Genomic DNA, 11,765 nt, shown 5'->3' on the forward strand with positions numbered 1-11,765 from the left:
AAGACTAGCCAAGTTAAAAACTTCACATCGTCTTGATGTGGGTAATAAAAGCTACCCCCTCACCCATCGTGTGCCAAGAAGCGCTGTAATGTTTATGACTGTAATGTTTCATAATCAGGCGTGTTTGCGTATGTGAAACATGCAACATCAGCAGTCAGGAGGTGCGCGACTGGATGAACAAGTGTAAATATTTAAGGGTGAAGAGGTTGCAGTTACACACAGAGAGCAGAGCGTTTTCTCACAAGCCAACCACAGTGTGTTTTATTGGGTGCTTCAGTAATACAAGTGCACAACAAACCACTCTGCAATTGCAGAGGTGGCGGGTAGCCAGTAAATATACAAGTCCTGCCTCTTTCACAGGCAGACCTATACTTTTGTGGTCTGCCTCAAAAGCCTTTGAAAAAATACATACAGTACAAACAAAATCAGAGAAAGTTAAAAAGCATGAAGGAGCCACTTTCCTGTTTCATGCAGATATCATACTGACAACCAAAAAAATAAAAACGAGGAAAACAAAGTAAAAGCATACTCTGCATGTTTGTTCCAGGTGCCACTAAGAAAATGAGAATACATAATGTATAGCTGAAGGACAATGCTTATGATAATTATAATATTCTGTGTTTTTTTTTTCTCCAATACAATACTTCCAACATTCAGATATTGGAAAATAAAAATCCCAATCTACTCTTTGTATAAAAAAGAAGCTTTCAAGTCAACAAGGAACAAAGGACATTTTTTTTTTGTCTTGTTTGTTTTTTGTTTTTACACAGAAAAGGTAGATAAAAGGGGGAAGAAGAAGAAGAGGAGAAAGAGGAGGAAGATGGAAGAGGAAGGGCGACAGGAGGGCAGATTTACCGCTGCACTTAGTGAGTGTGCTTTGACAGACTAAGGGGTGAGAGAGGTAGAGAGAGGTTCAGTGAGGGGTGAGGGAGGTGAAGGAGGGGGCGGGTCACGGCAGGGAGTCTATGTGGCGTATCTCTTCGTCCATTGTTTGGCTATTCTGTCATGCTCTGTTCTGTTGGTCAGGTACTGTGTGGCGATGCTTCCCACCAGAGGGTCAGCTGAAACACAGAGAGAGAGAGAGGGAGAGGAGAGGAGAGGAGAGAGAGATCAATAAATCTTTATTACAGACTCAAAAGTCCAGATGTAAAACAAACAGCACGTCAAATAAAATAAGCAATGGAAACGCAGCATAACAGAAGAATGTAGATCATTACGGTTGAGCGCTCTGGTTGCCAAACAATATCAAACAGAGGCTCATTCAAGCAGTCGCTGAAGGAAAACCTGTAGATCTTTATTCTGATGTGACTGTGATTAACATTTCTTCATCACTGAACTTTGCCTGCTTTCATTAATTTTAGTGCCGGGCTAAAGTTGTTGGATGTTTTTAATGCTGACTAGCTGTGCTTTGTGTTATGGCCACTGGGAGTCCTAATGAATAAAGAAATAAACTGTCCTAAAGAAATGGTTTCCAAAGTAACTGTTTTCCCCTAACTGGCCTACAAAACCAAAAACATCTCAAGAGCTGGAATAAATATCGCTGAGTACGCTCCGCTCTCCGGTTTAGACACATCCCTGCATGCTTGAGGGCTGCTGTCAGACAGCAGCAACGTTTACAAGGAATCTGCCAAATTTAAAGATTGAAGCAAACTAAACAAGCTGTTTATCTGTACACACCGACAGACTTTATTTCTTTTTAATCCTGTGAGTTCTTAATCCTAATCCTATGTTTTGGAGAAAAGCAAAAAGTACTTTTTGGTTAAAAATGTAAATAGGTTTTGACGTGTGTCTTTGGCTTTGGAGAACAAAAGCGACATTATCTGATAGCTCACAGTCAGGGTCCTCACTGATGATGGTTTAGACCTCAGAACCTTAACTCGGATGCTTTTTAAAAGACACTAGCTGTGGATGAGAGCTGCTGAAAAGGTGTTTTTCCTTCAGCTTCTAAGCTTCTTGATAAGATGGACTGATAAGATCTTCAGTGGCTTTTTGCCTGCAAAGTTTTGATTGCTTCACTGCTGCTGTTATAAATCTGTTTGTTGAGAAGACTTAAGGCTGCCTGGGCTGGACCTTAATAACTCCAATTCATGAACAAGTTCATGAACAGGTTTCCTGTTTTACACTTTGCACATGTCTATTTTTAGCCGCAAACGTCTTCCTGCTGTGCTTACAATCATTGCCGTCATTGTTACGCTCTGCTACTGTGCGTAACATCACCACAGCACTATAAACCATTTATCCTGGTGCTCTGTAGGTGTCACCATGCAGAACAAAAAGAACAGAACACAGCCCAACACTGGTCAAGAAAGCAGTCACACAGAATTTAAAGTTGTTCCCAGAATGATTCATCTTTTGAAGATGCTGAAGCAGAGACTCTCTGAGCTTCTGTACGATAGCAGTGAAACTGCAGTAAAGACCAACCTGCCCGTACAAAGCAAGGCGTGCACCTGCACTTTGGCTCGTGCTGCCATTCACCAGGGCAACAAAGGCAAGTATAAACTAGGAGTAAAAACAGTCTCTTATTTTGGTAACCGTAAACACTTCCTGTAATTTGAAAACAGGATACACATGAAAAAATACTGATGTCTAAAATTCTGACTTTCGGTACTTTGATTACATTTAGACTTCCCTTGTAATTTTGTTACACAAGTAAAATGTTAACGTTAATGGAATTGGGTCAAACAAAATTGACTAGACTCATATACATTCAGTTTACACCAAGCATATTTTCCTTAATGAATAATAAAAAGCTTTAATTTAAAAAAAAAATTTAATTTGATTTTATTTAAAACTACTGCTTCATGTTGAAGAGGGCCAATAATTATTTTTCTGAGTGTGCTGACAGCAAACTAAAATCTCTGTTGTTCAGGTTCACTTTAGCCTGTGAACTCAAGCTGCTGCTGGAAATGCAGTCACTGGACCAGCAGCTGGCCAAACCTCAGGCAAGTTGTTTTTGCAGTATAGCTCTGAGGAAGACTCTTTAATTGGGTTACATACACCCAACAATGACTCCATTTCAAAGCTTTAAGCTTATAAATAAGTGTAAATAACGTTAACATTTGATAACCTTACATTTTTCTACATAAAAGTCCTGAGTTCCTGCTACTTCCTGTCTCACCTCTTCAAAGTGTAGCTGCTTAATGGTGGCAGACACTGTGCAAACATAACATCTTGCTCTGAAGCCACAAAGCTAATAACAGCCCAGTGTTGTTGTTTTTTTTTAACATGACATTGTGTTTTTTCCTATAACACTGTGGGTCAGTTGTTCTTTCTTGCTGCAAAATGTGGTTTTGGTATTTACAACTTTAAGCTTCTAACTGTGCCAAATATCTGTCAGCATCTGATTGCCTTGGGGAAACAATGAGGGCTTGAATTGGCTGTGGTTTCTTTAATACACTGGAATAGTTAGCATTCTGGAAACGTAAGACCACATTTCACATCAGAGTTAAGTAAAAACAAACACTGCCTTCAAAGCAGAGAAAGAAGGAAATGAAGACAGAACAGTTACTTACTTTACCTACATTGAAAAGTCTTCGGCTATAACAAACAGCATTAAACAGATACCTGGGTTACAGTCTGTGAGCAGGGAGCAGATGGACAGCAACACCTTGGAGATGGTGAGGGCGGGGCTCCAGTTGTCCTTCAGGATGTCCAGGCAGATCACCCCCTGACTGTTGATGTTGCAGTGATAGATCCTGGTACGGAAAGTTACCTGCAGACACAAAGACAAGTGCACTTTTGAGATGATGGGCTTTAAAAAATAAAATATGAGAAATATTTTTGACATTTTCCCATCAGTGATGCTTACGTTTGTATTTGGTGATCTCTGCATTAAACAAAACATGAGATCCTTTTTTTCACTTTGCTTTGTGGACATTGTACCAGGTGAATCCAGAGCTGATTGTCAAGGCAAAGCTGTTGATTTACTGGCTGCTATATGTAACCACCCTCAAATATCACCATGAGCTCTGGGGAGAAAGGAATAAGACTCCGGGTACAAGGGGTGGAAATGAGCTACCTTTGAAGGAGCTCCCCCTTAGAGACAGGACGAGGAGCTCGGTCATGCAAGAGAGACTGAGTAGAACCGCTACTCCTCCAAAAGGATCCAATTAAAATGGTTCCAGCTTCTGATCAGGATGCTTCCTGGATGCCAGCTTGGTGAGATGCTTTGTGCAACACCAACTGGGAGGAGACCCCGGGGCAGAACCAGGACCTTGGTTTCCCTGGGAACACCTCTGTCTCTCCTCCAGAGAAACTAAAAGCAGTGGAATAGGGAAGGCATCTCTGTCTAGACTGTTAACCTGCCCGGCACCTGGATCTGGATAAGTGGAAGTCTGTTTTAATTCAATAAAAACTAACACTCAACCAACACTGAAAGCCACCACCCTGCAGAAGATGAGTTAAAAGGGCAACAAATGATTGTAAAACCAGCATGTTAGCTGTAAGTAGGATAAAATAAAAGATTATCTTAAAGAAGAATATTTTACCATGTAGTCTGATACTTTCAGTGATATAAACAGGTGAGACAGAGGAGGGCAGCTTAAAAGCTTTTCTCCGTTACTCACATTAACACTGATGTATCAGTATCAGGCCTAGTATAATGGGTCTGCCTGATCGCTCCACTGAGGCCATTCTGCACCATTTGTCACAGTTTCTGGATCAATACTGAGCCATAAATACACAGTTCATCTAAAACAGCAGTTTTTTTTATTGTTGTGAACATCTTTATTTTGGGTTTTATCCTCTGGAATTTCTCACATTTTTATATTTTTGATGAAACTGGCTGGCCAACAGAGGGCAGCATGGTGTAAAAACAACAGAGCACATAGAGAGTTGATCAGTTTACCTGTCTCAGCAAACAGGCTCCTGCAACCACACAGACTGCATAACACGCCCTCTCATCTAATAGCCTCCAAACACAGAGCTGTTTATGTCTGCCGTCTCGCTCAGATTCGAGCTTGACATCTCTATGGTCCTGACACTTGACACCTCTGCTTCTCCAATCATGAACATCTGGCCCTCCTGACCCTGACCCTCCAGAGGAAACCTCTAATGAGCGTTGGCACCCCCCCTCCCCCCTCCCCTCCTTTGGGGCCAGCGCTGAAAATCACACACAAGGCAGGACGTTATAAATAACCAACCCCTCCCACCCCCACCGCCTCTGCGGACACAGCGCTCCCCTTTCCTGGCTCAGAAACACAAACACATCCACCTGGTGAACTTGTCAGGCTTACTCTTATTTTTTTGTAAAGCGGGTCAGCCTGTAGAGCTAAAATTCACAAGCCTCAGATGTGAAAGTGTTTCTACAGTGAGGAGTGTATGGTGGCTAAAGGATGAAGAAGTGTGTGTGTGTGTGTGTGTGTGTGTGTGTGTGTGTGTGTGTGTGTGTGTGTGTGTGTGTGTAGGGGGGGGGGGGTTGGCTGCAGAGCACAGTGTGTTGGAGGGGTTGGTGGTATTGAAGGGGGCAGAAATACTCGAGCTCCCTCTGGCTACAGAAAGCTGGGCTGGAGCCTGTGGATTTGTTTGAGTCTGCTGTCAAACACAGAGTTGGTGGTTACATGGCACAAAGAGCGAGGAAGGGGGAGAGGAGAGGGTGAGCGAGCACGGGGAGGGGTGCACATAACTAACATGGAGAGTGGAGAGGGGGGGAGAAAATGAAGGCCAAGTGAAAGTGCAATCGGGAGCACTGCAGACTAAAGAAGATTGTCCCCAACAGTCTCCATGTTCAGTAAACGGCGTCCACTCGACATCACTAAAAGTACTCTGCAGACGACGCCACATAAAACAAGAATGGGAGTCCTTCACACAGTGAAAACAGGACGGGTCAAATTTTCAGCTCAACTGCAGCACTTATTCCGCAAACAACAGAGCAGGAAAGTGCAAACCGAGGTGGGAAGCAGCTGCGATGAAAAACTGCACAACTGATTCTGGACGGATTGATTTTCACTGTCATAATTTCCACTGGATGATATTTAATTTTGTCTCCGCCAGACAAAGTCACACTGCATCCATCCACCGATTCATTTTTCATACTTGGCTATCCAAGAGAGCACCTTCAGGTTCCTAATAATATACAAGCCAAACTGAACTACTAATGAGCTTGTTTGTTTAAGATGATGCATCATAATAATATGAATCGTATTCACGCCTCCACAGCAGGCTGTTGTGAGTTTCTTGTAGGACTGGATCTAAAATGCATTTTTTGCTTGACTAAATGCAAATAAATGTTTCTGTTTTGTAGTTAAGAGATGGGAAAATGCTACCATGAGATATGTTATTCATTTTCTGAGCTACGTTTGATGTTGAACACCAAAAGAAGTCAAATGGAGCAGAAGTTAAGCTCTTACTGGAGAATCAACCAGCGAAAACAAAACAAAGGAAACATACTTTTCAGATTTCAAAATGGGACGTGGCTGTCTAAATTTGGGAATTGCAGGTTCAGATGTAGGCATTTACCTTACTGCTGCGAAAATTTCACATGAATCTGCTTTTATTATGAAAGGAAATATGTGGTCATGGTTTGTGCACCGCTGCAGGCTAATCATTGGTTTCCAGATTAAGAAATGAGCCAGATATATCCTCCACATCCCTACAGTCCTTCCAGATCCTGTGCAGTGTGTAGTTAATATTTGGCCCGCTGCTAAAAAATCCAAACGACCAAACAATTGCGTCTTCTGACTGCTGACCTTGGGGGGTTTGAAGGGGTAGTCTGGTGTGAAGGCGATGTCCAGGAAGAAGACCCCTCCCTCGTACACTGAGCCCGGTGGCCCCAGGATGGTCGACCTCCACTCGTAGATGTTGTCTCCTTTGGGGCCGGCACTGGAAAATTGAAACAAAAGATTGGTTAATATGTTAATCAGCACGGAGCATTGAAATCGACATCCTGGTGTTCAGACTGCCAGCGGGCTGATAGAGATTTGGGGCGGTGCGGGGGGGCGGGGGGCAGCTGAGGCGGTAAAATGCCTGCTTCTGACAAGTTAATGATGGAGATTTGGGGAATGCTGAAGCCGTGGAGGGTTGAGGGTTTTTTAGTTCAAGGCTATTTTTGTAGGATTTACACCATCTTTCAAAATTTTGATCAGAAGATTGGATTTCTTGCCACTGGGGGTCGAGGAAGTGAAGCATTTCTGAAAAACTGACACACACTAATGATACTGCATGAGCATGAGAGCTCAATAAACTAAAGACACACAAAAAGCTAACAGGAGAACACCAGCAACGCACGTGTACATGGAAATAATTCATCTGCAAAAAGGCTTTAATGCCCCAAAAATAAAAAAACAGTAATGGCCAGTGTTAGAGAGAGTTTGGTTTTGTCCTGTGGTTTCCTCTCACTGGTTCATGTGGTAACAGAGATGAGCTCAATAATCAGCCCACAGATTCATTTTGATGACACTTTTTTGGAAAATGTGCCAACTGGACTCTAAAAATAGACAGATAAAGCGATAACTAAGAAACTTCAGACTCTCCCTGAATGGATAAAAATACTTCAGGAAATGTGTGAAATGGAAGAATTGATATTCTCTCAGACTACACAACTACACAATTTGGGGAAAGCTGGGAAAAACACTGGATATCGTATCCAACTGTGAAATGAAATGCATTGATTTTTTTCTGCAAGTTTAGTTTTATTGTTTTGTTTTTTTTTGTTTGTTTTTGTTTGTTTTTTTTTTTTAGGAAGAACTAACGGAGCAGATCTCTGGACATGAGCGAGTGTTACATCCCTGCTCCCTGTGGAGCACACAGGCCCAAAATATGGTTGTTTAGTTCTCCTAAAAGCAAACTAAACAACCGCTATAATCATCAATAAAAGATGAAGCTTGGGCAGGGAGCGCGTGCGTGTGAGCATGAAAGGAGGTGCACCCACGCTTAAATACATTAATAAATCATAATATATACACTCTGACAATAAAAGAGTGGGTTATCGCCTCTCTTCATTTTGTTTCTCTTCCTGTGGACAGACTTGTACTCCACATCTTGAACAGCAGTTTGTGACGGTAGTCCTCGTTCTGCTCTGCAGCCTTGGTGAGGTCAGTGCGGTGACACTTCAGCCAGCTCTCCACCTGCTGTAAGCTCTGGTTAGAGCGGACCACCAGCTCACAGCAAGTCTCCATAACAGAACAAGTAGTGCCGTCACCACATGCAGCCGAAGACAGTGGAGCTGGAAATGAGCCCACCCGTAGGGAAACATGAGGAGAGAGAAGGGCCGGGGCTGACTGGTTAGCAGACTGAATTTTGAAAATGAGAGCGTGGAGATTTTCTTGATAGTGGGGCCACCCACTCGAATTAAGCTCATGGGTCATAAAATATATTCTCATAAATAAATGAATATCAGCCGAGCTCGTTTTCTACCATTCATTTGATTTAAACTTTGAGCAAGTGAAAAATGTCTTACTGAGGTACACAGAAAAGAAAAGTTTTTGTTTGTTTCTGCATCTGTAAATCTTATATTTAGGTGTATATTCTAATATAGAAAGCATTTAATTCCACTACAATCTGGTGTACTTTGTGTCCAGATTTTTTACACATTCCAGCACTTTTTCCGTCACGTTTCTATTCTGTTGTTGAATGTGTGCCCTTCACTTTATATATTTTTTTTCCATGTAAGTGTGTCAGTCTGGGCCTCTGAGAATAAATACTGCCTACCCCTGCTCTAAAGTAATCTACCCACAGATGTAACATCCAAGTCCTGCTGACCTTCATAGAGTACTGCAAGTTTACTTTTTATTCCCGACACCATATGCATTTCATTTTACCACTGACAGCCATGACTGTGGGATTTATTTGTTCTATTTTTTGTTGAAAAAATGACAAATATAACCTTAAAGACTTTTACATGAGATATTTAAAGGCCCAACTGGTGCAAAAGGATTAAATATTCATGCTGTTTTTGTCTTCATTAGAGGAGTATTTATGTCACGCGGAGATTGAAGGTCACATCTGTTGTATAGGCGCCGTAATTAATACCATTTCCATATTAAGGGCTTCCTTCCCCCCAACCACCATTGTCTACAATAAGACCCTGTTCTGGCACAGAGCCATTTAGAGACCGGGACAATGTCCAGATCACAAAGCCCGGGACAATGAACAATCCCTCCTATTTCATGTAATTACCAGGGATGGTGTTTAACGCCAAACCTTAGCGACTGGCAGATGTGCTAACAAATGTGTGCATATGAAGCGTAGACACACAGGGCTATGAGAGCACTTTTATTTAAACCAAGAGCTTGAGAGATATTTCCTGGAAGAGACTCTGCAACAGCCTCCAACGTTAAACTGTTAAAAGCAGCATCTGGCTCCAAGCATGCCCCTGACAATAGATCACTCTCCGTAAATAGAAATCAGACATCAGACTTGAGACATTTCCTTCTTCCTTCCAGTGTCAACACACACAAATTTCCACTAATCTACTTTCACACTGCCCGTCTCTTAAGCCTTCTTTAATTAGCTCATTATGACTACTTATTCTCTGGGGAATTACAGCAGAATACACTTGATATAATAATAAAACAATCTGACTTTGAAAAGAATCGTGGTTTTAGTCATTTGTATCTGTAAACTTTAAAGTGTGATATTTAAAACTGTGCACAGTGACTGCTGGATGAGTGATTGCCGCATAAAGGACACAGGTGGTGTTAAACAGCACACGCGTGGTAAGAGGGTCTATCTAAACCGTGGAGTGTTACAACATTGGTTTAGTTTGTTTTGGCAGGCACAAACAGTGCTGTCTAAATATGCTGAAAAGACACCAAATAACCCCAAAATTTCAGGCTTCGTTTCGCCTCCAAACAAACGTTCGGACAGAGCACAACAGCTAAAGCCACTGTAGGCAGTGACCACAAAGAAGAAGGATTTACAGGCACACAGAGACAGATGTTGACATCTGATAGCCAGCAGTTTGGGCCTGTCATAACAATATAAAGTGAGGAAAAACACACATTATGAACTGCTCCTCTTATCCAACTATCCATTTTAAAGAGAAGTTAAATCAGAGCAGAGGACTAGTGGACTAGAGCTTTCAGAACAGCAGATCTGTTTAGTGAAACGTGTCAATCATAAGAGTCAGAAATGTCAAACATGGTCAACACTAGAACAAGTGGGTCAATTGAATCCACTGGCATTTTGAACGACATAAGAAGTTAAAATCCTACACTGAAACCTGATGAGCACCTCTCAAAATCAATGCAGCAAAGAACTGTCGTGATTGGCTGGTTTGGTACCATCAATCCTCCTGTGCATTTCCAGCTCCTGCTACTTAAATGCTGTCATTTACATTTTGATATGCATGTTATGATGATGACCCAATGCTAGCTTGATTTTTTTTAACAGATAAATATAAAGAGGGAGGAGTTGGGGTTGGGGATAGCATGTTGAGCCAGAGCAGATAAGTGAAGAAACAGCAGTATGGCAGCCTGTACAGAACAGGGAGAATCACAGATGACTGAGCAGAGTGTCCAGACTGTGAGAAATTAATTCAATCGAGTCATGAGTGAAATCCACCAGCGAGTAGCTGAACTGGACGGGTTTCAGGCCTGAGGAGCAGAAGGCTATGGTTCTCTGGGTTGAGGGAAGAAGTCTGCCCCAAGCGAGGGAGTTCAAGTATCTTGGGAAATCCTGCAGTAATGTGGGCGTTGCACACAACTGTTGTTGTGAAGAGAGAGCCGAGCCAAAAGGCTTTACCATCCCTGTTCCAACCCTCCCGTGGCCATGAGATCTAAAAGAGCAAGTCTGCAAATACAAGCAGCTGAAATGAGTTTCCAGTGTAGGGTAGAGATAGGGAGAACAGCTGAACGGCTACTGCTGGTCTGGCCATCAGGTTAGGATGCGTCCTTTGGAGGTTTCTCATGCACGCTCATCTAGAGGGGGGAAACTCGAAAGTTCTGCTGGGAGAAGGATGTCTGAAATACTCCATGTAGCCTGAGACTAAGTGGAAGGCTAAGATACTACAATGGACGGGAGGCTGGATCTTTTTTGAAAACAAGGAAAACTATTTGAATGTGTTACATACAAGTGGATTTGAAAATATATTTGATCTGTAATCAAATGATTTGATTAACTTAAAAACAAAAGATTTATAAAATTTAGTTTAAACAAAATTGAAAATTTACATCTTCAAAAAAATAAGATCTTTGCATCGCTGCTGATGTTGGAGCAACAAAAACAGCTGGCAAAAAACAAAAACAAACAAACAAAACAAAACAAAAAAAAAAACCAAACAGCTGGCACAGAAGACGGCAATCTTTATACATCACACACCGCTTAGTTTGTCCGCTGAATATGAAGACCAGCTGACCCACCCTGGAAAAGATTGGGTCCAAATTGGTCCGGATATGTTGTCATAACTGGCACCGCAGTCGTTATGTCAGCGCCTGCCTTTATGTGGACTCATTTTGTGCCTCATTCGCTGTTAACAGCAGGTTTTCACCTCATCCTTTAGTCTGAACAACTGTTCAAAACAACCTTCAGATGTTGTCAGATGACGCTTTATACATCTAGCTTATTCCAAGCATACACCCACCTTTATCTGTGAGTGGGTATGGCTCTCAAACGCAGGCCTTTTAGTGTAAATCTGACTGATAAATAAATGATTTAGTTCTTTTCAAATGTGGACGAGTGAACTGAGCCACTCACTGGCTCAACATTACTCTGTATTTCCTGCTGGTGAAAGAACCACAAAGACAGCTTATTTTTCTTGCTTGAGGATATCTTCCTTCTGTGACTCTTTAGCTTACATTTCTGTGCTACATACACACAGACACACTCAC

The 11,765-nt window shown here is 42.0% G+C and overlaps 1 protein-coding gene across 1 annotated transcript in view; it reads right to left on the reverse strand.

Moving 5' to 3' along the window:
- Nucleotides 1–233: 233 nt before the first annotated feature.
- Nucleotides 234–11,765, reverse strand: part of LOC100705137 (ubiquitin-conjugating enzyme E2 E2) — a 36,746-nt gene continuing 25,214 nt past the window's right edge. The window contains exons 4-6 of the mRNA XM_003443150.5: nucleotides 6,687–6,819; nucleotides 3,565–3,712; nucleotides 234–1,061 (exon numbers count right to left, since the gene is read on the reverse strand). Coding sequence (XP_003443198.1) covers nucleotides 964–1,061; nucleotides 3,565–3,712; nucleotides 6,687–6,819 — 379 coding nt within the window. The 3' untranslated portion in view covers nucleotides 234–963. The remainder of the gene's footprint in view (nucleotides 1,062–3,564; nucleotides 3,713–6,686; nucleotides 6,820–11,765) is intronic.

This window comes from Oreochromis niloticus, linkage group LG11 (genome assembly GCF_001858045.2).
Source record: "Oreochromis niloticus isolate F11D_XX linkage group LG11, O_niloticus_UMD_NMBU, whole genome shotgun sequence".
NCBI classification, from domain to species: Eukaryota; Metazoa; Chordata; class Actinopteri; order Cichliformes; family Cichlidae; genus Oreochromis; species Oreochromis niloticus.